The following is a 25,560-nucleotide window of genomic DNA, read 5'->3' on the forward strand; positions in this document are numbered from 1 at the left end:
CACTGAAGACAGTACATGTAAAAATCTTTCACATACGCATTCATTAGAGATTTCCTTAAAACTGGACTGGCAATGAGAAGCCCAATAACCAATTTGAGCAGAATTGTATTAATGCATCATCACTACCAACATACTTATATATGCAACTTGCAATCACTTCAGCAACATAATATAATAATACATATGACTGCTTTAGGGAAATCTTAAAGAGAGGGTTTGGTGTACTTGGATTTCATTCTAACAGTTCTGCTTCCATACTGTACAACTGTTGAAACCTACCTGTCACTACTGGTACTACTGCTGCTGCTGATTGAATCACTACTTGAGGATCTACTCCTAGAGTCACTGCCACTAGGAGACCGTGTGGGTCTAGATGCTTGGCTAGCCAGTCTCTGAGGAGACTGGGTTCTGGACTGGGATGAATGTGGTGAACGACTCCTGCTGTGCTGGTAATTCCGATCTGGCCTTCTGCCTCGTACCTCCCGTGTAATATCATCCCTGTAGATATCCCTGTGTACCACACTGGATAACGTAAACTGCTCTCGAGCCCTAGGTTCATAACGAGGGTCATGAGCTTCAAAGCGGTTTGGACTTCGACTCCGAGAAGTATAATACAGCCCGTGCTGTAAATTCCGCTCTCGGGGGTCTCTATAGTAATCCTGATCATAATGTCTTGTCCGATCAAATGCTCCAGTCCCCCGTTCATGGTGTCCATAGGCACTATGTTCATAAGTACGCTCCCTGTTATCTGAAGCCCTGTATATTAGAAAGAAAAAAATATTTGCATGAGAACTAGTAGCAAACAAAGCAAATGTACATTTAATTTGCGCAAATTTTCTCTATGCGTTGTTTAAGCCTATAACCTCAACAATCAGCAAAGCTTCAGAAACACATTGGCAATGAAAATTTACTGCACCCTAAAGTTTTGTTATGTTGAACTAGTACCGGTACTTAAACAGTTCAAGGGCAGATTACGTCTGACTAATAGACCAAACCAATTCTTTCAGGAATCATAATGGGAGTATAACATTCCACAATACCACTTACGGGTCCTTTTACTAAGGCATGCTAGCTCTTTTAGCGCACACTAAAACGGCTAACGCGCCTTAGTAAAAAGACCCCTTAATTAGTAAATAAACTTTTATTTTAATAATCACAGACTGGGTTTTCATGGCCAATGTACACATACCATAAAAAAAAGAAATGCATTTTCTTCATGCCATTATAAAGTTTCTTATATTAAAGCCAGAGAAGTTAAAAAACATTACTTTGCATAGTTACAAACATCTGTGGATTCCTTACCAAACTGTAGACATCAATATTATCTACACAATTATTTAAAACCAGCAACTTTCTTGCCTTTCTCTTTAAATGGTGCTGGTATTACTACTCCAACAAGTAATTTGGAGGCACCTATAAAAAAATTACATCAAATGCTGAAATGGCCCAACAAATAAAATCCAGAGAAAATTCTCCCTTTTATAAAAGACTTTTAACAAAAAGCTTAACTGTTGCTGCAAATGGGGTTTATTTATTGATTCATTCAATTTTCTATATCGTTCTCCCAGGGGAGCTCAGAACGGTTTACATGAATTTATTCAGGTACTCAAGCATTTTTCCCTGTCTTAGCTACAAGACCTGGGCAAGTGAGCCTGATTTTATATTTTTATCATATTCAAGTTATTAATACATTTTGTGAAAATTTTCTATTCAGAATTTGTCATTTTATTGATGTTATCTTTTGTAGTGCTCTGTGCAATTTAATCTACGTATCTACTCCATAGTGATACAGATAATATGTTTCTAACAGACTACCAACTAGAGAAAATAATTTACAAGCTGTCTCGAGTGCTCATATGAAAAGCCTCTCAATGCAATACTTTAAACTGCTACATTTTGAAGCAAATTAAACACTAGAATAAAAAAGCCATCTCTTTATATATATCTGTCTTATCAGCTATTTCTTCAGTCCAAGACTGGAAGCTGAAGTACATACAGTCCATAGCAACCACTTGAATACTGTCCTCAGAGTCCACAAACAGGTCTGCTTATCCTAGTAACCAATATAAGTTAATTAGCCTGATTCTTGAATTGACTGTAAGCAAGCATATTCTGTATAATGAACAGTCATTGCCAACATTCTAAAATTCAGGACTGGGACTGAGAACTCAGTCCAGTGTTGTACTTCTCTGTTCCTAATAAGACACCTACTTAATTCCATGTTTAATAAGGTTTCTAACAAAATCTTCAGTCAAGATTTTGTAGGCTATATATTTGGTAAGGGGTAAAAAGTGCAGTAAGGGATAAGGAATTTATTTCATGTAATGTCTTCCAGCAAGGATTATTTTAACAACATAAAGCCCAGAAAAATATTTAACCTTACTTTACCCCCCCCCCTTTACTATAGGCATGGTTCCAACTCGAAGGCTTTACTATGTGCATATAGGAAACAAAAAAACTTTAATGATTCAGGTCTCTTGGCCCAAGTGTTAGAGAGAGATTTGAAATGTGACAAGATCAAAAGATTTATTTATTTAGGCTCATTTGTTATACCATCTTTCAAAAGTCAATATGAAAACAGTGTAGAAAATAGAATTATAAATATGTATAACAAATTAAACACACCATCACGGGAGTGAAATTGCATAATAACATAACTGGTAAATAAATATCAGGATACAAAGTGAAAAGGACATTCCCACTTTGTTATCAATTCAGCTTTAAAATTTACCTCAAACCTGATTTTAAAAACTTATTTAAAAATACAAGTTTTAAGAGCCATTTTAAAATTTCAAGTAAGAAATGTTCAAAGTCCCATAGAACAGAGTTCCAGACCAAGATAATTCAGTAAGGACAAATATGTTTTTAATAGTATTAAAGGGAAAAATTTAAGATAACAGCTTAGCATTGACTGTACATTATCTGAGGAAAAACCTGAGACTGATTCCCAAAATAAGGAAGGGTAGTTATTAAGATGTCATAAAAGTTTTTATTAATTGCACCTTAGTTTACTGTGGGAGCCATCAAGCTGCATTATCTCAGGACCAAATGAATGCTGCTGTTTGAGACTAACCTTGCAAGTTGTGCTATCCATACTGCCTGGGAGCAATAGACAACTAACCCATGGCATGATCCTCCTGGGCTGCATCTTTAAAGGACTGGCCATGAAAAGATTGATCTCTTCCCCTGCCCCAAAGCAATCCCCTTGCTTGAATACAGTTTCTCCTTCCAAAGATTCCCCCACCCAAACACACCATACCCCTCCTCCTCAAGGACCCTTGCCATCACACACCCTATCCAAAAGACTCCCTTATCACCCTCAAAAGAGACCCTTTCTTCAAAAGATGTCTTCACCATTCTGGGCCTACCTGTTGGAATCCCTGGTAACTAGGGGTTCTGAAATAGTAATGATGCTCAGTAGCTCCTGACCCTGATGGCACTAGGACATTCTAGAGAGAGAAAATTCCTTGATGAAATCAAGGACTACTTTATGGATCATGGAGCAGCAGGTTCAGGAAATGACAAGAGGCAAAGCAATTCTAGACCTAGCTCTTAGTGGAGCGCATAAATTGGCACGGGAGGTCCGCTTGATAACAGTGATCATAACATGATCAGATTTGATATAATTCCTGGATAAGTTCACACTGGAAATCTAATACAATAGTATTTAACTTTATGATAACATGAGTAAGGAGAATGATACCAAAAAAAAAAAAAAAGAGAGAGAGAGAGAGGGGCAGCTGAAAAGGTCAAAAATTTACATCAGGTGTGGTGGATGTTATTAAAAAATACCATCCTGGAAGCCCAGACTAGATATATTCCATGTATTAAAAAAGGAGGAAGGAAAACCAAACAGCAGCCAGCATGGTTAACAAGTGAGATGAAGGAAGCTATAGAGCTAAAAGAGAATCCTTCAGAAAGTGGATGAAGAATTCAACTGAAAATAACTGAAACCAGCACAAGGAATGGCAAGTCAAATGCAAGGTGCTAATAAGGAAGACAGAGAGAGACCTTGAAAAGAAGACTGCACTGGAAACAAAACATATAGTAAAACCTTTAAGTATATTAAAAGCAAGAAGCTGGGAGAGAATCATCTGGACTGCTAGACAACCAAAGAGTAAAAGGGACTCTCAGGGAAGACAAGACCACAGCGGAGAGATTAAATGAATTCTTTGCTTCAGTCTTCACCAAGGAAGATGTGGGGGAATTACCAATGCCAGTATAATGGGTCAATTTGACAAACTGAACAGTAGCAAATTGCCTGGACCAGATGGTGTACATCCCAAAGTGCTGATAGAATTGAAAAATGAACTTGCAGAGCTATTCTTAGTAATTTGTAATTTTTCTTTAAAATCCAGAAGATTGGAAGGTGGCCAATGTAATGCTAATTTTTAAAAAGGGTTCTAGAAGTGACCCTGGAAATTATAGACCAGAGAGTCTGAAGTTGGTGCTGGGCAAAACATGACTATTATAAAGAACAAAATGATGGAACATATACATAAGCATGGATTAATAAGAGAAAGTCAACATGGATTTGCTTGCCTCACCAATCTACTGCATTTCTTTGAAGGGGTGAATGAACATGTGGATAAAGGCTGATATTGTGTATTTAGATTTTCAAAAGGCATTTGACAAAGTACCTCATGATAGACTTCTAAGGAAATTAGAAAGTCATGGAATAGAAGGTAATGTCCTATTATGGATTAAGAACTGGTTGAAAGACAGAAAACAGTAGGTTCAAATGGTCAGGAGAAGGGTAAATAGTGGGGTTCCCCAGGGGTCTGTGATGGGACCACTGCTTTTTAACATTTTTATCAATGATCTAAAGATGGGAATAACTAGTGAAATAATTAAATTTGCCGTCGAAACAAAGTTGTTCAAAGATGTTAAGTCGCAAGAGGACCTTGTGAGACTAGTCATCAAAATGGCAGATGTTTCCTTCTATTTTCTATTCTCTTTGTTCAAATGAAATGCAGAAGCATAATAGCTGTCTTCCCATTCCTATTCGTACTTTCCATCAATGTTTTCTTTTCTCAACTTATTTGTAGTTCCTCCCTCTTCCTTCGTGTAATCATTCTGGTCTGTTTTGGTCTATGTAGCCAGTCTGTATTTGTTTTAAATTTGTACTATTTTTATTACTATTGTATTCTCAACTAGAATTAGGATAGGCGTGTAACCAAATTTTAAATAAACTTTGATTTGAACTCATGATCTTGGGAATGTGGAAGACATGCCTTTAACCATTGAACCACATCAGCTTCCTGGCAAAATATGTTTAATGTGAGCAAGTGCAAAGAGGAACCCAAACTATAGCTACTTGGTTCAGGGTTCCACGTTAGGAGTCACTGCCCAGGAAAAGGATATAGGTGTCATTGTTGAGGATGCGCCAGGGGTGTCAAACTCAATCGCATAAGGGGCCAAAATCTTAAACACAGGCTAAGTCGTGGGCCAAATTTTTTATTAAGATACTTAGTCTTAATAGAAGTATAGATCCTTTCTCGCCCTGAGACACCATATCACACATCATCCTCATGCATTAATCATGTTCTGAAAATAACAACAAGCACAGTCAAGTACTTGTGTGGAGCACCCTAGCTTTTACACTGAGACTGGGTCCTTCTGCCTGAAAATGGGTGGTGAGGGGTTTGGAGCGCTGCTGGGACTGGGGCTGCGCGGTCAGGTGCTTGGATGCAGCATAGTCACCACAGGCCACATAAAACGGCCAGGAAGGCCTTGTTTGACATGCGTGGGATATGCTGTGGTGGCTAAGAAAACAAATAGAATGTTAGGAATTATCAGGAAAGTAATGGAAAACAAAGATGAAAATGTTATAATGCCTAGTATCACTCTATGGCCACATCTTGAATACTGTGTGCAATTCAGGTTGCCATATCTGTCTTGACGGCAGGGGAAGGGGGTTGGTTCCTTTATTAAGTGATCTAGGAGCAATGGGCTGCAGGTTACTGTAGCAGTCCAATATTCCCAGGCAAGACAAATAATGCCATCTTCTAGCTAGCATTATTTTATTAGGAACAAACACAGCTTGAGGTGCTCTTTTAGGCTTCCGCAGCTGGCATGATCACTGTTGCTACTGTTCAGGTCTTGCTACATCTAAGTAAGTGAGACCAGTGTTTCATGAATCATGAAGTGGTTTTCTTCAGGGTATGCTATGATATCTACAGGAGGACCTTAAGAAACAGTGCATCCAGTTTTCAGATGACATTTAAAGTGAACAAGTGCAAAGCAATGCATGTAGGAAAGAGAAATCTAAAACATTGCTACATGATGCAAGGTTCCACACTAGGAGTCAACCACCTAGGAAATAGACCTAGGTGGCATTGTCGAGATACGTTGAAACTCTGATCAGTGCACAGCAGTAGCTAAGAAAGCAAACAGAATGTTAGGAATTATTAGGAAAGAAATGAAAAACAAAGATGAGAATGTTATAATGACTTTGCATTGCTCCATCAATGGAACTACACCTTGAGTACTGTGTGCAATCCTGGTCACTGCATCTAAAAAATAAAATAAAATGTAGAGTAGGGTGATGAAAATGATAAAAGGGAAGGGATGACTTCCCTATGAGGAAAGGCTAAAGCGGCTAGAGATATTCAAGCTTAAGAGAAGAGGCAGCTCAGGGGAGATATGACAGAAGTCTATAAAATACTGATTTAAGTGGAATGAATAGACATGAATCACTTGTTTACCTCCTTCAAAAATGCAAAGCTTCTTCACTCAACAAGTAATTAAACTCTGGAATTCACTGCCAGAGAATGTAGTAAAAGCACTTAGCTTAGTAGGGTTTAAAAATGGTTTGGATAATTTCCTAAAAGTCCAGAAGCCATTATTAAGATAAGCAATGGATTTCCCCAAGTCTATTTCTAGGGTAAGTAGCATAAAATCTGTTTTACTCTTTTGGGATGTGGCCAGGTAGTTCTGACCTGGATTGCCTACTGTTGGAAACAGGATACTGAGCTTAGGTCTACCCTTAGGTCTGCCCCAGTATGGCAATGCTTGTGTTCTTATGGTGGCTGAAACATCTGTTCCCCTTACTCAGAAACAGCAAGAGGTAGACTACTGCAACGATCAGCAACCCAAATTATCCACCACTAGCTGTATTATAACAAAAGTTATTACTGTTTAATGCATACAAAGAGGTAAATAGTGTGTAATTACCATAATGCACCATAACAAATACCACCCCCCTCCTTTAGAGAAATGGCTCAGGCTATACTTGTTCCAAGTTCCAAAGGATGCAATGGTCCACCTTTCTCAGAGAGGACTATTGGATTAGAGTGAAAAGTGGAAAGAGTGTGGGGCGGGGAGCAGGGGGGATCGCCACAGAGCTGCAAATCAAGGCCCATTGTGCCACATCCTCAACAGACAGCAATTCTTATTGAGCTCAAAACATAACATTGCTCTACCCAAAAACTTTTTTGAGAAAGCCAAAACAACCCTTAGTTGTTTTATGCTTAACCAATGAATCAATGAATAAACAGGATTTTATATTGTAGTGTGCAGGCTACTAAGAATAAAAAAGAAACAAAGGGATATAATACTCTTTAATGGTTAATCTTGTTAGTAAAAAGTTTGGGCAATTTGGCCAGGTCTGTTTTTTCCTAACAAATCTGTTAAACAAATTTTTAAGAATAAGAGATTTTCTGATATTCTCCAAAGGGTCTTTGTAGAGAAATACACTTCTCCTTTCGTATTTGCGGTTTTTAGCTTGCTGGCTCCTCCCCCCAAATTACATCAACTTGCATAGAGAAATCGCTGATTCCAAGCATTTACAGAGAAAATCGCTGATTCCCAGCACTTTCTTCACCATGCTTTGCCTCTCCTTCAGGAACAGGCCAGGTCTCCCACCATGTTATTCACGGTTTCACCATATTCACAATGGTTTTTAATAGAAAACAGCGAATAAGATATGACAGTTATTTGCGGGTTTTCTTTATTTGCGGGTCTGTCAATCCCCTATCACAGCGAATACAGAGGGAGAAGTGTACAGTTAATATGCCAAACGTTTCAAAATTTGGTCACCACTTATCTTAAAGAAAGCATATTTGAATTTACCCTCTGCTTTCTTTCACATTTTTCCTTGAAAATCAGTGTTCAGATCTTAAGAACATAGTTTATGCCATAATCCTTCTCCAGCTATAACACTTCATTTGATTTTAAACAAGACTTAAGAGGCATGGTTTAATGGTGGAATTTATTCATACTTGTTAGTTACTTTTCCTTGAGCCATACTAGACCAATCCAAACCAAAAAAAACTCGAGAGAGATTGGAGACCTCCAAGTGCAGAATTATATTCCTATGGATATCCAAATTATGTAGTTTCCTGTTGGTTTAGACTAGTCTAGCAGGATAAAGAAACAGTTTTCAGTGGGTCTTCCAAGCTAAATGCCAAACCAGACAAAAATATTTTTTAAATTTTGAATTGTTTCAGGTCAGTGACCTCTCTCTGTTGCTCCTCCTCCCTATGTCCAGTATGTAAAAGTGAACTATTAAGGAGGCACATAAGTATAGCAACCATATTAAGTCTTTCTGTTTTGATTTGGGTCATTTTATGAGTGTAAAACAAAACATACATTTTGTGACAGCAATTTCCAGGCCAACTTAAATCATTAAATCAGAGGAAACATTACTTCTAAAATCAGATATGAAAATAAGAAGGTCCTAATAGGTTAAAAAGGATGCAGAAGAGAAAAACAAGAACTAGCAAACTAGCAGAGCTGCTATGTCTTATCTGTTACATAATTATTTATTAATACTAGATGCTACTAGAGTTAGTGGAAAGAGAGTTTGATTTGGGTTAGAAGAGGAGCTATATACACAGGGCAGGACATACCAACCTTTTCAAAGTGTGGAACACGACCTATTATCCCAATTAATCTAGGGAGAGAATTGTGAACATAACTTCCCCAATTTTGGCCTCTCTTACAGGGATAATCCACCTTCTTAATGGGCAAGGGTGTAAAATGGTATTTTAGATGAGCCAACAAGAAAAATATTCTCAGTAAGACCATAAAAAAAACACGAAAAAAATTCCACTGGATACAGTAGTTTCAGACTGACAAAGAATTTTCACACCCCAGACGACTTCTTTGGGCCAGGAGACACCTTTATACTGCAGCCATTATGGGATGTTTTTGGCCCTAACTGTGACTCAAGCAGTTGGTAACAAGAACGTTAAAAGGATCATCCTCCTCAACTGATCAACACAAGTAATCTTGTGGGTCCAGTTATATAACCATCCAGTGAATTTTTGATTGATGTATCCACAAGATTATTAGCAAAAAGTCCTTTAATAGTATGATTCTTAGAAAAATTCCATAAAATTTTTATACAATAATAATCCAATTTTCCTTCAGAGGTACTCAATAATTCATACTTGTGGTCCTTATTCCAACATTTTGAAAACAAATAGTTGTACATTCCCAAAACTGTTCTTCATCTCAAAAGGGTACGGTGAGCCAATATCATCAAGGAAATCAATTCCAAAATGAAATCCAAGTAGAACCATTATGGAACCATCCAGTAAACTGCCTTCAGTCTTCATAATCTAATGACATTCCATGGCTAAATGTTGGCTGTAGAATCCAAAGATGTTGCACAGCAAGAAATCCTTGAGAATACGTTTTTCAGGATGACAATCCAATTAGGCTGCAAGATTTAGAAAAAAACAACAACAAAAAAAACCTGATAACCATGCTTCAAACTTGCCCAAAGAACTGGAACATTAGTATTCCTTGGATACTCCACAGAGAACGTCAATCCATGGTACAGCACAATAACTCCATGAGGCAGAAGGAATAGATCCAAGAAGGCCTTAATGTTATCCAAAATAAAGGAAGTAGAATAACTCCATAATTACCACTGCCACAAACGCTTCCAACTTTAAATCATCACCTTATTTCAAGAGAAGATATCCAATCAGCTGCACGAAATATCTTCTATGGCTCCACAAGACACCAGCCACTGGGACTGAAATTGCTTCCATTTCCAACCCAAAAGAAGAAATAATAGAATTCCCAAAATTTCGCATCCATCTGGGGGCCCTAAATATGAGGTTCTGTTCCTCATCATATCAAATACAACATACCTGCCTAAAGAAATCTTGGAACTTACCCATCAAGTCTCCGCTCATAGCGTCCTTCCCGTGCATGAAGTGATGGTGGGGGGCCATAAGTGGGCCCCCCACCACCTCCTCTGAACCCAGAAACCTCTCTACTACGAGAAGCTATGGAAACTGTATCATCCAAGCCCCGAGCAGCACTCGGAATGGTGCCTGGTTCATTGTAATCCGTCCGTAGGTCCCTATCTCCCATTTTGTTGACAGAGTTGTGAGCCTTCTGTGCACTTTTGATGTCCACAAAATCCACAAAGGCCGCCACACCACCTTCTGACCCCCGTTTGGGCAGAATTTTGACACTTTCAACACGTCCATACCTAAGAGGGAGAATGCAAAGAACAAAAGAAAAATATTAGCATTAATAAAAAGCAGATTACTACAGATAAAATGTCTGTTAAATGTCAATTACAAAAAATTAATTTCCAACAAGTTACAAATGTAAACATTTCAATTTCACATTGGTTAGCACAAGGTCAACACAGTTTAAAAGGACAAATGCAGACATACAAAATGATAAAAATCTAATTTTCTACTAAACTACATCTCTCTCTTTATTTATTCATTCTAATTTACTGTGCTAATTTAACAAGATTAGTGTATTGTATACTGATGTACAAGTCCAAAGAAAGCACTCCCCCCCAAAATAGGAAAAACTGAATTGAAACCTACAAGAATTAAAAAACAAAAAGTGGTTGCATATGTCTCATCTTCGATCAGAGGCCACGCCCAATATGCTTGCGGTTTCCAAGATAGTCCCTAATTCATCCCAATATGTATGCAAAAATAGTGGCAACTTTTTCCCTAGTTTTATCATCATCTACTCATAATACAATGCAATTTTGCTGCCAGCAGACTGAGCCGAAGGAACACAGACTTGGCAATGCTGTGCCTAGAGTTTATACAGCCTGAGAAGTCTATCCAAATAGCAGCCGTGGAACTAATGAAGCCTTTCCTTCAAAGGCCAATGACAGACTACTTCACTGCATATGGGAATTTTCTTCCCCTGCAACTGGGAAAGGGAAAAAGCAGCTGCACATCAGGTCTCCCTTCTCTAGGCTTACAAAACAGTGAGAGTAAGAAGCGAAGGAGTAGCCCAGTGGTTAGTGGAGCAGCCTGAGAATCTGAGGAAATGGGTTCGATTCTCATTGCAGCTCCTTGTGACTGGGCAAGGCACTTAACACTCCATTACCCCAGGTACAAAATAAGTATCTCTATATAATATTTAAACCACTTTGATTGTAACCACAGATAGGAAGTATATCAAATCCCATTCCTTTTTCCAATGATACTGCTTCACTGCATATAGGAACTTTCTTTCCCTGCAGCTGGGAAGGAGAAAAAGCAGCTGTACATCAGGTCTCCCTTCTATAGACTTACAAAACAGTGAGAATAAGAAGATAAAGAGAGATCCTGAAATAGAGGTAACAGAAGATGGAAGAGAGATAAACTATAAAGGAAAGATTAATATACTGGCTGAACATCATATGAGAGGGGAAAAGAAAGAGCAATTGGTAGGACATAAGAGGGTTGAGGAAAAAGGTTTATAGAAAAAGGGGAAGGATAACAAAAATGAAATGAAGAGTTTTGAGGATGGGAGGAAGAAGGAAGTAAGTGGCCTAGTGGTTAGAGCAATGGGATGAAAAACGGAAAAGCCAGCGTTCATATCCCACTTCTGCTACTGCAACATCTTATGGCCTTAGACAAGTTTCTAGTCACCACTATATCAGATACCCGTTTAGATTATAAGCTTTTCGAGGAAGGAACATATAGTACAGCAAGCAGTATGTTCAGTAGAGTAATAAAATATGTCCAATATTGAAAGCAATTTAAACAGCCAGGAAAAGCTCCTGGCCGTTTAAATAACTTGTTTGGAGCTATCTGGGGATATTATTGCTACTGAATATCCTCTCTAAATGGTCTTTACCTAACTGGCAAGGTTAGGGTCTGGTTAGGATGGAGTGAGGATCTAGCCAGTTAGCTGCAATATTCAATCTGCTAACCAGCTAGATAAGAGAATAAAGATAGGACAACTATGCAGTGAGGTTACCCAGGTATTAGTCTTAAATATTGGCTGGTGGCAGGTTAACAACCAATTAACAGCACATTTGTTCCTGCGTGTACCCACCTCCCACTCAGAAGAAACACATCCCCTTCTTAACATCCTCACTCCCCCTTGGGCTGCGGTGATTTAGGGGAAAATGAGCAGGAGCAATATTCATCCGCTCCTGTCCTGGCTGCTCTTGAAAATGGCTGTTGTGGCCCCTAGTGGCAGCCTCATGGTATTTTGAGGTACCACAGTACTTAAAATACAAGTCTGGTGCTAGAGGTCATAGCAGCCATTTTTCAAGAGCAGCGAATGCCAGGCAGAAGCAAATGGACATCACTCCTGCCCATTTCCCCCAGACCACAAGGGACCAGCAAAGGTAGTCCCAGGAGGGAGCATATGGGAGTGGGAGAGGAGGGAGGATCAGAAAGTCCAAAGGGTGGGAGGGAGATTGTTAAGGGACGCATATACTGCTCTTGGGTTCAGAAGATCAGAAAGGGGAAGATTGGGACATGGGCAGAAAATCTTATGTGGGTCCCAATCAATGTTCCCTCTAAGGATTGGCCAGGTGCGTGCAAATTTTTTGTGTGAGTGACAAGCTCTAAAAAAAATTTTTATAAACAAGTTCTAAAACCCAACAATTTTCCAGATTTGCAAGTATTTTTGTGAGCAACACTCCAAGAATATATGATTGATAGCGCAGGTGCTCCGTTTAGAGAGAAAATAGATCCCAGCCGATATTCAGCCAAGACCCACATAAGTGTCTTGCTGAAACATGGCAAACCAGAGAATTGGAATTTCGCATAGCAACGGTCGAGGAAGTAGCGGGCACAACATCGACGGAGTTATCCACCCTGTAAGAACAGCTACAATTACAGGTTGAGGAACTTAAACTGGAAGATCACTCCTGCAAGGACAATCTGCGCTTCATCCGCCTGCCCGAAACCATCTTGGATGCACAGCTACTACCAACTTTAGAGCACTGGTTATGGACGGAACTGCCTCTCCTTGACTCTGTTGGACCGGTGAGTCTCGAAAGAGTGCACCGCTTGGGTAAAAAACTAGAGAATTGGCAACGTCTGCATATTGTAATTGCTAAAATTCACAACTATGCCTATAAAGCAGCATTATTGAAAATATATAAAGCAAAGAAAGATTCACTCTGCTTTGAGGGTGCCACTGTACGCATATTCAAAATTATTCAGTGGAACTGTTGAAATAGCGGAAGGGTTAATCCAGTCTGCACGGGCCTCTACAACTGAAAACGCTTTATGTAGCTCTATCCTGCCGCCCTCAAGGTTTTCACATAGAATGGCTGGCACTTATTTGACTCACTTGGATTTATTTATATCGCGCCTTTCCCAAGGTGGGTCCCAATAGAGTACACATACACAAACAGAATCACATACATTACAACAAACAGAACATCAATAAAACATAATAATGATAATTATAAAGCCTCCTAAAATTACAAAGAGGCTACCAGCACCTCACATCAAAAAACTATAGATCAAACCCCATATTTCATCTTACAGAAGAGATGTTTCTTCAACATTTTCTTAAAACTACTCAAACTTATTCCACTCCCAAGGGAGGATTCACACACAAAAACATGTGCGAGTCCTCTTGATGCGGCTAAAAAAAAACCTCCTGCCAGTCTGCCGAGGGAGTCTTCATGATTAGTGCGCCTTTACTTTATGCACTTGTTGTTCAATTTCTGAGCATTTACTGCTCTCTAGAGTGTGGTTTCCTGAGTGCGTAGTTTGTATACTTGTATAAATTGTTCATTACTGCTTCAAATTCCCCACTCACATCCCGCTTCTGAGCTCTTTAAAACTAAGTTTTCCCGCGGCGCGTTTCTTTCTTGTGCTGAATTGTCAGTTCTCGATTGTCAGCGCGCGACTATGAACCATTTCAAGCACAAACATTGTAAAATGCAGTAAACAAATAAGTATTCCTCACAAATTTCCTTAATACAGAATTCTTTAAATCTAAAACAAATAACCACAGAGTTAAAGAAAGGCGGTCACAAATAATTGTGTTTAACATTTTCTTAAATAAGCTTACAATGCACAATTATTATTGATTTATTTAGGTGGTTTTTTCAATAATTATACTGTTTAAACTCGACAGTGATCTTAACCATCTGTGATAGTAAACACCTAATATCATTCAGCTTTTTGGAACCTCAGGCCACCACTCAGAGCTCAAACTCGTTCATTGCTCTAAGCTTTATGTGGAAGCTCCTCATTGGATCCTTTTATGTTTTCTAACCTCTTTTTTGCTTTTGTAATAAATTTTTTTGTTATTTCTTAAACAGTTTCATATAAACTAAGAGCTTAAAATATTAAGCACTACTTAGCTTGATCTTGTGGTCTTTGGCTACGGGGAATTTCACACCAACATGTTTCGCTGGATAGCTTTATCAAGGTTTTACCCCTTTCAAATTTTCCGCCAAAACTTGTGACCACTTCTCCACAAAAAAGAGAAGTGGAGAAGTGGTCACAAGTTTTGGCGGAAAATTTGAAAGGGGTAAAACCTTGATAAAGCTATCCAGCGAAACATGTTGGTGTGAAATTCCCCGTAGCCAAAGACCACAAGATCAAGCTAAGTAGTGCTTAATATTTTAAGCTCTTAGTTTATATGAAACTGTTTAAGAAATAACAAAAAAATTTATTACAAAAGCAAAAAAGAGGTTAGAAAACATAAAAGGATCCAATGAGGAGCTTCCACATAAAGCTTAGAGCAATGAACGAGTTTGAGCTCTGAGTGGTGGCCTGAGGTTCCAAAAAGCTGAATGATATTAGGTGTTTACTATCACAGATGGTTAAGATCACTGTCGAGTTTAAACAGTATAACATTTTCTTAAGACACACGATCTTTGTATAATCTTATTATACCTGGAATTAAATTCCAAAGATTCTTACTGGCAAGTGAGAAAATCGATATTCTAGATTTAACATAACGAATTCCATTTTCTTTTAAAACTGATGATCAACATTTCTCCCTCAGATCTCAAACATCTTGCAGGTTGATAAATTTCCCACAAGCTTTGAAAAAAAGTAGAAGAGGAGGAGTACATTATTTTATGAATGACAGACAGAGCTTTACAGCAAATTATCTGAACAGGTAACCAGTGGAGAGCTTTTAAGATTTGAATAATATGGGCAACCCTAGGAATGCCCATTATCAATCTAACTGTTGAAGTCATTAAAAGTTGGACAGGTTTGCATGTTTTCTTTGACAATCCGATACAAAAGATTGCAGTAATCAATTCAAGATAATAATAAGGCTTGAACGATAGAGCGAAAATCCACAGGCAGGAGCATCAGTTTTAATCTAAATAAGATGTGAAGTTGTGCATATCCTCCTTGTACCTCTTTAGAGGTACCAGGGGGTGGGATTCAGGGGGTGTAGTAAGAGCCAGGAGGGCTGAGGCTGGAGGGAGTTGGCTAGAGAATGACACAGGGACAAATTTTTCCCCATGCCCACAGGAACTCATTTTTCCATCCCATCCCTGCAAGTTCTTTTTCTGTCCCTGCTCCATTCCATGCCTCATCTGCACAAGCATCAAACACTTTAAAATCATAAGTGTTCGAGGCTTGTGCAGTTAGGGCAGAACTTACAGGAATGGGACAGGGACATGGACAAAACTCGTTGGGTTGGGACGGGTAAATCGAGTTCCTGCAGGGACGGTGACAAATTTGTCCCCGAGGCTTGTGCAGTTAGGGCAGAACTTACAGGAATAGGGCAGGGACAAAGCTCATGGGGTTGAGACGGGGAAATTAAGTTCCTGTGGGGACGGTGACAAATTTGTCCCCATGTCAATCTCTAGAGTGGGCATCCCTCCTGCCAATTTTTTTCTAAGGACGGGGAGTGGGGAAGGGGAGGGGTTCCTGGCAAGGGGTTGTCAGTTCAGTGGGAGGGGAGGGTCATAGCGGCGGCAGGAGGGAGAGGGCATCCCTCCTGCCAATTTTTTTCTAAGGACGGGGAAGGGGGTCCTGGCATGGAGTAGTCGGATCAGCAGGGATGGTCGCGGTGGCAAGATGGAGTGGCATCCCTCCTGCTTCTCTATTTTTCTTCTGTGGGTTGTTGGGGGGGGGAATCGACTCGCTTTTTTCTATGGGGCAGATATTGTACATATGTAACACATGCACAACATCTGTGCCATTAAAAAAAATGAAAAAAGGCCCAAACAGCTGAGTGGCAGGAAACTGCTTTAGGGTTTCCCCTGCCGCTCAGCTATTTGGGCTTCCCCAAACCTTCTCTGCACATGTGAGAGCGCCAATTTCTAAATGACTAATCAGATGGGATTACAGAAGACCTCCGCAAAACTCATTTGCATGGGAAGCCATTTGAACATCAACTGCCGTTTAGAAATCGACCAAAAAAAAACACACAAAAAACCTACAACAACCCGCACGGTCTTAATGACTCTTTTTAGTGTATCTAGCTCTATTCAAGAAATATATGTTTGCCAAAGATGTTTTAACAAAGTCACACAAGTGAACTAAGAGTTCACTTATTACGCACTTGGATTTAGAGACTGTTAAAATAATGATTTCACTTTTAACACTAATAGCCTCTTCTGCTGGCAAAGAAAGAATATTCTCTTCGTTTGAACTCATTAATTCCAAACTGAGAAATTGTTTGGGACCCAATAAAGCGAGAAAGCTTGTTTTTCTTGTCCAGATTATCAATAAGAAGATAAAGATGGCGTGAGCTACAGAAGAGTGTTTTTAATTTTTCATGTGTGGGCCTGGCTAATAATATGATTTTTAAAGGAAAGTAAATAATCAGATAAGACAAAAATTTTCTTTCTTTGTCATGAGTAGCAGATGAATCCAGAGACTGGGATGTAGCAAAGCAGGCTTCAGTAGGGCGGGACAGCGAACAGAACATAAAAAGGAGAAAATACCCTGCCGAGCAGTCCACCATCCCCCTAGGAATTGAAGGATGAACAAAAGTAGAACCACCATCTCCAAGAAACAACATAAGGACCACCAAAACCAAAGAAGCGCTACTCCACCAAAGGAATGATCACAAACATCAGGCCTCCAAAGAGAGAGACCTGTTCCACTCAATGCAAAGAACTAAACCGCTAGGACAAACCTGCCAAAATTCAGTGTCAAACAAAACGAATCTGAACTGCCAGTGCACCCAGAGGAGAGAAGGATGCAAACTCCATGGCACAAAGGATGAATAAGTGTCCAAAGTCTAAAGTCTAGGCACACATCAAGGATGAAGATGTGCACGCCCCCCCCCCTCTAAGGATGGAGCAGCGCCAAGGATACACTCAACAACCAAGGAAGGTATCTTGCTGTGCCCAACAGCCAGACAAGGAATTGCGCTAGACACCAGAAATGGAGCTGTGCACAGCAGTCCGAAATAGGTCTACACTCAACAGTAAGCAACCAAGTTGTGCTCTATGATGGAGCCGCACACGGTCTCAAGTGATGGATCAGTGTGCAACATATAGCTATGAAATAGCGCACAGCTTGCAGCAATGGAGCCACTGCCAAATGGATCCACGCTCCACATCCAGAAATGGGAGCCACACTCCACATCCAGGGATGGAGCTGTACTGTCCAGCCCGATGAAGCCACGCTGACCACGGATGATCTCGGGGCTCAAGGATCTCTCATACGAAGAGAGACTAAACAAATTGCAGCTCTACACTCTTGAGGAACGTAGGAAGAGGGGAGACATGATCGAAAAATTTAAGTACCTCACGGGACGTGTCGAAGTGGAAGATGATATTTTCTTTCTCAAGGGACCCTCGGCCACAAGAGGGCACCCGCTTAAACTCAGGGGCGGAAAATTTCATGGCGACACCAGAAAGTATTTCTTCACAGAGAGAGTGGTTGATCATTGGAACAAGCTTCCAGTGCAGGTGATCGAGGCAGACAGCGTGCCAGACTTTAAGAATAAATGGGATACCCATGTGGGATCCCTACGAGGGTCAAGATAAGGAAATTGGGTCATTAGGGCATAGACAGGGGGTGGGTAAGCAGAGTGGGCAGACTTGATGGGCTGTAGCCCTTTTCTGCCGTCATCTTCTATGTTTCTATGACCAGCCCGATGGGAGCCACACTCTACATCCAGAAATGGAGCCATGCCAAACAAGCAGCTGGGGGCCATGCTCTACATCCAGAGATGGAGCCATGCTGAACAGGCAAGAGGAGCTGTGTCCAACATACAGAGAGGGAACCATGCTTAACAGCTACGTAGTGCTGCGTTCCATCCCTAGATAAGGATTCACACTGAACAGTCAGGAGGAACCATATGAAATCCATATGAAATAGCCAGGCAGGGTCATGTTCTATATATAGACAGAGCTATACTAAACAGCCAGGTAAAACCATGTTCTACACATCTAGAGAAAGAGACATGCAGTACTGCAAGGTAGAGCTGTTTTCTACATTTAGAGAAAGTCATGCCAAACAGGTGATGCAACACTCTATATTCAGAGATGGAAGCTATACTGCTGGGTGCAGCCATGCGCCACAGCCAGGGATAGGGTCAAGCTGGACTGCTAGGTGGAGCCATGTGCCACATCTAGAAGTTGAGCTCTACATCCAAAGATGGAGGTCTGTAATACGGGCAGTCAGAATCACACTTCACATACAGAGATGGGGACGTTCGGTACAATCCACGAACCATGTATAGATTGTTCTTTAGGTCACAGGAGCTCCCAATCTGTTAGGATCAAATGACAAGAATAATTGAGTGGAAGTTCTATGAGGCTTGGTATGATCCAGGTAGTAAGCCAAAGCATGTTTACAGTACAATGTGTGCAGTGTAACTTCACCAGGGTGGGAGTGCGGCCTTGGGAAGAGGAAAGGCAGATCTATAGACTGGTTGACATGAAAGTCTTGAGACTACCTTAGGTAGGAATCTGAGGCGTGTGCCAAGGACCACACTGTCATGATAGAATGCTGTATAAGGTAGATCTAAGAAAAGTGCTTGAAGTTCACTGACTCTGCAATAAGGGAGTGATGCAGATAAAGAAAAAGTTTTCCAAGTAAGGTGCTTAAGAGATGAAGTCACAAGAGGTTCAAATGGAGGCTTCATCAAAGTGAAGAGTACAACATTGAGGCTCCAAGAAACTGGTGGATTGGAGGTTTGAAATGAAAAACATTTCATGAATCTGGAAACCAACAGGTGTGTAGCCAAAGGTTTATTGTTCAGAGGTATATGAAAGGCACTGATAGCACAGAGATACACCCTTACTGAAGTTATCTTTAGACCAGAGTTGGAGAGATGTAAAAGATAATCCAGAATGGATGACAGGACATGTCTTGAGGTAAACATAAATCTTGTCCATGCAGATTAGGCAATATTTCAGGTAAGGAGTGAGGTGAGAAGAGCAGAACGTTTATGGCATAGGACTAAAGCTGTAGATGATCATGAATTTTAAGTTACGTTTTGACGGAATATCTAAGCCTATGTGAAAATGAAAAGAATCATTCTTATAAACAACGAGTTGTAAGTGTTTTAAATCGACCGCAAGAACTATTTGCTACAGTCAAGTATTTGGTTGATGGGTATGATGGTGCTGTAGCATGTTATGATCTTGATGAAGAGAAATATGCACAATTCTAAGATGGTAAAATGGTAGGAAATCAACCTCACTCACTGGATGATAGTTTGGATAAGGAAATAGATAATAAGCCAGGAAGATGGATAGAATTTGATAATGTAGGTGAGAAGGAGGTGTGTAATGCAATTCGCAGTTGTACACCTACGCGTGCTATCCAGGTGTCTCCTGAGATAACAAAAATAGTTAATAAATCACTGAGAGAGGGAGTTTTTCCCAAGGACTGCAAACAATCAACTGTAAGACCAGCTTTGAAACGGAAAGGCCTGGATACTGTTATGAAAAATTTTAGACCAATTTCTATAGTACCTTTTATTGGTAAAGTCCTGGAGAAGACTGTCTTGACTCAGTTGGATGATTTTGTGAAAGAAACTGACTACTTGGACTATAACCAATTTGATTTCAGAAAAGCCCATAGTGTAGAGCTCTTATTGATATCATTATTAGATATTTTGCGCATAGGGTTGGACCAACATGTAACCTTCTGCTTGATATCCTTGGACATATCAGGAGCCTTTGATTCTATAGAGCTTCAGAAATTATTGCAGAGATTGGAAGATCTTGGGATGTGTGGTACTGTCTTTAAATGCTAAAGAAGTACTTGATAAACCGTACTTTTCAAGTAAGGAATGGGACTAAGATTGAGTAATTTTCAGGTGAGGAGTGGAGTTCAAGGTTTGGCACTTTCAGCACTGCTATTTAATATCTATATGTCTACCATTGGTCAGTTGTTTCAATCTTTAGGAGTCAAATACTGCATATATGCGGATGATATCATTTTTTTCTTCCCAGTGTGTGTATGGGGAGATGGGTTAGAAAAGTTGCTGAGTAATTATGAGTGAAATTACAGGATGAATAGAGAAGCAGGGTTTAAGATTGAATGTAGACAAGACTGAGGTAATAATGCTTGTGGGGAAACCGGACCACGATAACTGGCCAAAAACATTAAAAGTAATGGATAAGGTACTATTGGTGAGAGAGTCCATGACAGTCCTGGGAGTAAAATTGGACCCATGGCTTACTTTGAATTGTCAAGTTGTAAAAACAGTGCAAATATGTTTTGCACAGATACATTTACTGTACTGTGTGAAACCAATGTTGTCATCATCTGACTTCCGTGCTGTTGTACAAGCAATGGTCTTGTTACGGCTAGATTACAGCAATGTCCTGTACCTGGGAATAACTAAGACCAGGTGTAGGGCATTGCAGGTGGTCCAGAATGCCGCATCCAGATTGATAACTGGATCATCAAGATATGAGCATATTACCCTATATCTTCGACAACTGCATTGGTTGCCAGTTGCATTACGAACGGTACGATGCCCGAAATTTTTAAGAATATGATGTCTCGTTATCAACCACATAGATCCCTGCATTCTGCAGGTGCTACATTGCTGAAAACAAAGGCCAACCTTAAACATGTAGATATGAATGCCATGACTTTTACATGTGCAGGAGTCAAGCTATGGAATGGCCTTGTTGGTCAGATTCGAAAATGTAGAGAGAGGAATTCTTTTAGGAAAATGTTGAAGACTCAACTATTTGCTGATGCATTTTTCTGTGCAATTGGTTTTATGCTAGACTGAACATGTCTATTTTATCTTCTTATTTTGCATAGACTTAACATTTTATGTATGTAACTCCTTGTAAACCATTTTGGATAAAAACGGTATAAAAATTTTAAAAATAAATAAATGCTTGCTTGCTGGTTACACCAAAGGATTTAACAAGTCCACTTGAAACAGTAACAGCGCTATGTGGACTGTTTCCTGGAAGCATCTATTATAGCTGATACTGGAGCAGAGAGTGAATTCATCTATCCATTGGGAGAGAAGTATCAGGCTGTGAATGTTAAAAGAATGGAGATTGGGATGGAGAAGGGACCCTTCGTTCTGAGTCAGCAAAGTTGGAAACATTTTCAGCGGAATGGGTTCAATTACACTGAGCCAAAGGAAAAGGGAAAACCAGAGTTGTCTCGGCAACCTTGAAGCTATGAGGATCATGGTGGCAGGTTCTTGTCGCAGTTTGAACAAAGTCTTCCCTATTAGAGGAATTGGAGGGAATGCATAGGAGAAATTTGTTTGCCCGACGAAGGAAAAAAGCATCCATCTCCAGACAATGAGGAAAGTATAGTCTGGAACAGAAGCGATGAAATTTTTGATTGCTGGGAGATGTGATTTGAGGAATTCCCCAGATTCAGAAAATCTGATAACATAAGAACATAAGAATTGCCGCTGGGATTGGAGTCAGAGCAGTGCCATATGTTCCTTTTGATTTTCATGTGATGGGGCAGCTGTTGTTTGATCCCTGAGGAAACCTAGGGACCTGTTAAGAGAAGTGCAATGATGCCACATCTCCTTTGAGTCCCCCAGTGCCAGACATGGGTTTCCTTTCTTTGTCAGAAATGGCAGCCATTTTAATTCTGGTCCACCAAAATGTAAGCATAAGAACATAAGAATTTGCTGCTGCTGGGTCAGACCAGTGGTCCATCGCGCCCAGCAGTCCACTCACGCAGCAGCCTCCAGGTCGAAACCTGTGCCCTAACTGAGACCAGCCCTACCTGCGTTCGTTCATGTTCAGCAGGAACTTGTCCAACCTTGTCTTGAATCCCTGGAGCATGTTTTTCCCTTATAATAGACTCCAGGAGAGCATTCCAGTTCTCCAACACTCTCTGGATGAAGAACTTCCTTACGTTGGTACGGAATCTATCCCCTTTTAACTTCAGAGAGTGCCCTATCTTCTCTTTACCTTGGAGAGGGTGAACAAATGACATAACATAAGATTTGCCGCTGCTGGGTCAGACCTGTGGTCCATCGCGCCCAACAGTCTGCTCATGCAGCGGCCCTTAGGTCAAAGACCAGTGCCCTATTTGAGTCTGGCTTTACCTGCATATGTTTTGTTCCAGCAGGAACTTTCCCCTATAACAGCCTCTGGAAGAGCGTTCCAGATTTCTACCAATCTCTGGGTGAAGAAGAACTTCCTTACGTTTATACGGAATCTATTCCCTTTTAACTTTAGCGAGTGCCTTCTCGTTCTCTTCACCTTGGAGAGAGTGAACAATCTCTCTTTCTCTACTATGTCAATTCCCTTCAATATCTTGAATGTTTCGATCATGTCCCCTTTCAGTCTTCTCTTTTCAAAGGAGAAGAGGCCCAGTTTCGGTGTCAGGTCAAAACCGCGGAAGACAAAGGCGCGTGCCGACAACTGTTTTCTATTCCACCATTACCTATTCGTTACAGTATTAAAAAGCTAGGTCATGATATCTAGGAGGTTACAATATGCATAATAATTATAGATACAGTTACAAGTCACCCAGAAGGCTATAATATACAAGGTTACAATGTACAAAAGTGGCTATAGATATCATTACATTAACTTTAAGGTAGGTACAGCATCATTCTCAGGGAATTTCATTAGTTGGTGAGTGTTGGGTCAGTCCTGTTAATAACTATAGTGTGTTCGTGGTTGGTTTTCCATCTTAATACAAATGGGCTTTTAGAAGTTTTCTGAATCTCAGGAATATAACGTGATCAGGAGGTTCCAGCACTTTGTTAGTTGGTATTGGATGGACAACATACATTTCCTTGTGAACTTGACACTTTTGTATGATGGGAATTTGAGTTGCATCAGGTTTCAAGTAGACTATCTATTTGAAGCACCCTAAAGTAGGGTGTACAATTTAGTTAGATAAGATCTTGAAGGCCATAATGCTTAATTTAAACTTAATTCTGGCGACTATGGGCAGCCAGAGTAGTTTTATGTAGTAGGGCTGTAGGTGTTCAGCTTTCCAGTAAACCAGTACGTAAGCAGGTAGGGCTTATCTCAGGGCACTTGTCTTTGACCTGGGGGCCACCGCAGAAGCGGACTGCTGGGCTCAATGGATCACTGGTCTGACCCAGCAGCAGCAAATTCTTATGTTCTTATGCTTACATTTTGGTGGACCAGAATTAAAATGGCTGCCATTTCTGACAAAGAAAGGAAACCCATGTCTGGCACTGGGGGACTCAAAGGAGATGTGGCATCATTGCACTTCTCTTAACAGGTCCCTAGGTTTCCTCAGGGATCAAACAACAGCTGCCCCATCACATGAAAATCAAAAGGAACATATGGCACTGCTCTGACTCCAATCCCTGCAGGCCATGCATCTCTTGCCTTGGAGTATGGTGGTCATCCACAAGGTTCTGGTTGCCACTGCTGATTAGTAGGCTCCAACCCCAAGATTCACCTCACTACAGGTAGTTTCTTCTCTCTTTTTTATTTTAAAGTAACTCATTCCCTAGAAAACAGCTAGGGAAATAACATCATCCAAATCAAGATATTTTTTTTTTTTTAATGATCTATGGGGGCACCCTGGGTGGCAGGAGGAGACTTCACACAACACTCGCACAGGTAGAGGTCTCATAAGGATCTTTGCCAATCTACCTCTCCAAGCGCAAATCTATCAGCTAAATCTCAGGGCTCTGGTATCAGACTCCTTCAAGCTAAAGGACTGTGGCCCAAACCTCAGGAGCAATCTGGCTCAACTGCAAGGGACACAGGCCAAGGACTGGAGTCAGACCTAGCAAAAGAAACCTGCTGCATCAAGCCAATATACACCATCTGCTGGATGTAGAGAAGAGTTTCAAACTGCATATATTGATGATGTCACTGGAAGAGTGCAGGTTTTCTACTTCCATCTGCTGTTTGGGGGACAAAACCCTTTCATTTGAGCTGGTCTAGCAGGATGAAAAGGAAATGGAATAGAATCTCAGTTAAAGTCCCACTGCTGCTCTTTGTGATCTTAGAAAAGTTACTTATATAATCCTCCACTGCTTCTGGTACAATCTCAGATTATGAGCTCTCCAGAGAGAGAAATATACCTACTGTACTTGAATATTCACCAGTGATAGCTTTTTGGGTTGTTGTAGGTGGTATTAAGAAATTAAATAAATCAATTAAGTTGAAAAAACTGTTTTAATTGGATTCCACAATTATGACATTAACTAAAAGTCACTGACAGAGGAAAATCTAAAGGCTCCTTTTACAAAGGAGCGCTAGCAGTTTAATAATAATAATAATAATTTTATTTCTTATATACCGCCAAAGCCATAGTAGTTCGAGGCGGTTTACAACGAAGAAGGGCTGGACAATCAGCGAAATTGGTACAATGGTACAAACAGATAAAAATAGAACAATCAGCGAACGGTGGTACAATCGGCGAAGAATGGTACAATCAGCGAGGATAGATGCAATCAGGGTAATAAATGGTACAGGGAAGAAGATCAAGACGATCTGTGTAAAGGACATGGTGAGATAGAAGAGGCCAGGGAATGGCATAGGGGGTTAGGGTGTGATTCGGGTGAAAAGATTAGTTTTTAGTAATTTCCTGAAGTTTAAGTAGGATGAAGTGCGTGAGATGATGTGGGCCAGCCAGTCATTGAGCTGACCTGCTTGGAAAGCAAGAGTTCTATTTAGATATCTTTTGTAATGGCAGGCCTTTAGGGTAGGATAGCTAAACAGGTGGGTTCTACGTGTGAGTTTGGATGGGTGGTCTAGGCTGAAATAGGATACCAAGTAATAGCGCGCGCTTAACCATCGGATGCGCTAGCCACTACTGCCTCCTCTTGAGCAGGCGGTAGTTTTTGTCCAGCGCAGGGGTTAGCATGTGATGAAAAGTCGCGCGCGTTAACCCCGCTAGCGTGGCTTTGTAAAAGGAGCCCTAAGTCCCAGATCTGTTTCTCGTTTCTAGTTCAAAGCCATCTTTTTAAAAAAAAAAAAGTCTTTCCTTGAAAATGCAAACC

The 25,560-nt window shown here is 40.3% G+C and overlaps 1 protein-coding gene across 5 annotated transcripts in view; it reads right to left on the reverse strand.

Moving 5' to 3' along the window:
- Positions 1-25,560, reverse strand: part of SPEN (spen family transcriptional repressor) — a 192,989-nt gene that overhangs the window by 154,177 nt on the left and 13,252 nt on the right. For 4 of the 5 annotated variants that reach the window (XM_033921336.1, XM_033921338.1, XM_033921335.1 and 1 more), the window contains exons 2-3: positions 10,133-10,453; positions 280-756 (exon numbers count right to left, since the gene is read on the reverse strand). In XM_033921336.1, the coding sequence (XP_033777227.1) occupies positions 280-756; positions 10,133-10,453 (798 nt within the window). The remainder of the gene's footprint in view (positions 1-279; positions 757-10,132; positions 10,454-25,560) is intronic. The other variant, XM_033921340.1, reaches the window with a different exon arrangement.

Source organism: Geotrypetes seraphini, chromosome 15 (genome assembly GCF_902459505.1).
Source record: "Geotrypetes seraphini chromosome 15, aGeoSer1.1, whole genome shotgun sequence".
Lineage (NCBI taxonomy): Eukaryota > Metazoa > Chordata > Amphibia > Gymnophiona > Dermophiidae > Geotrypetes > Geotrypetes seraphini.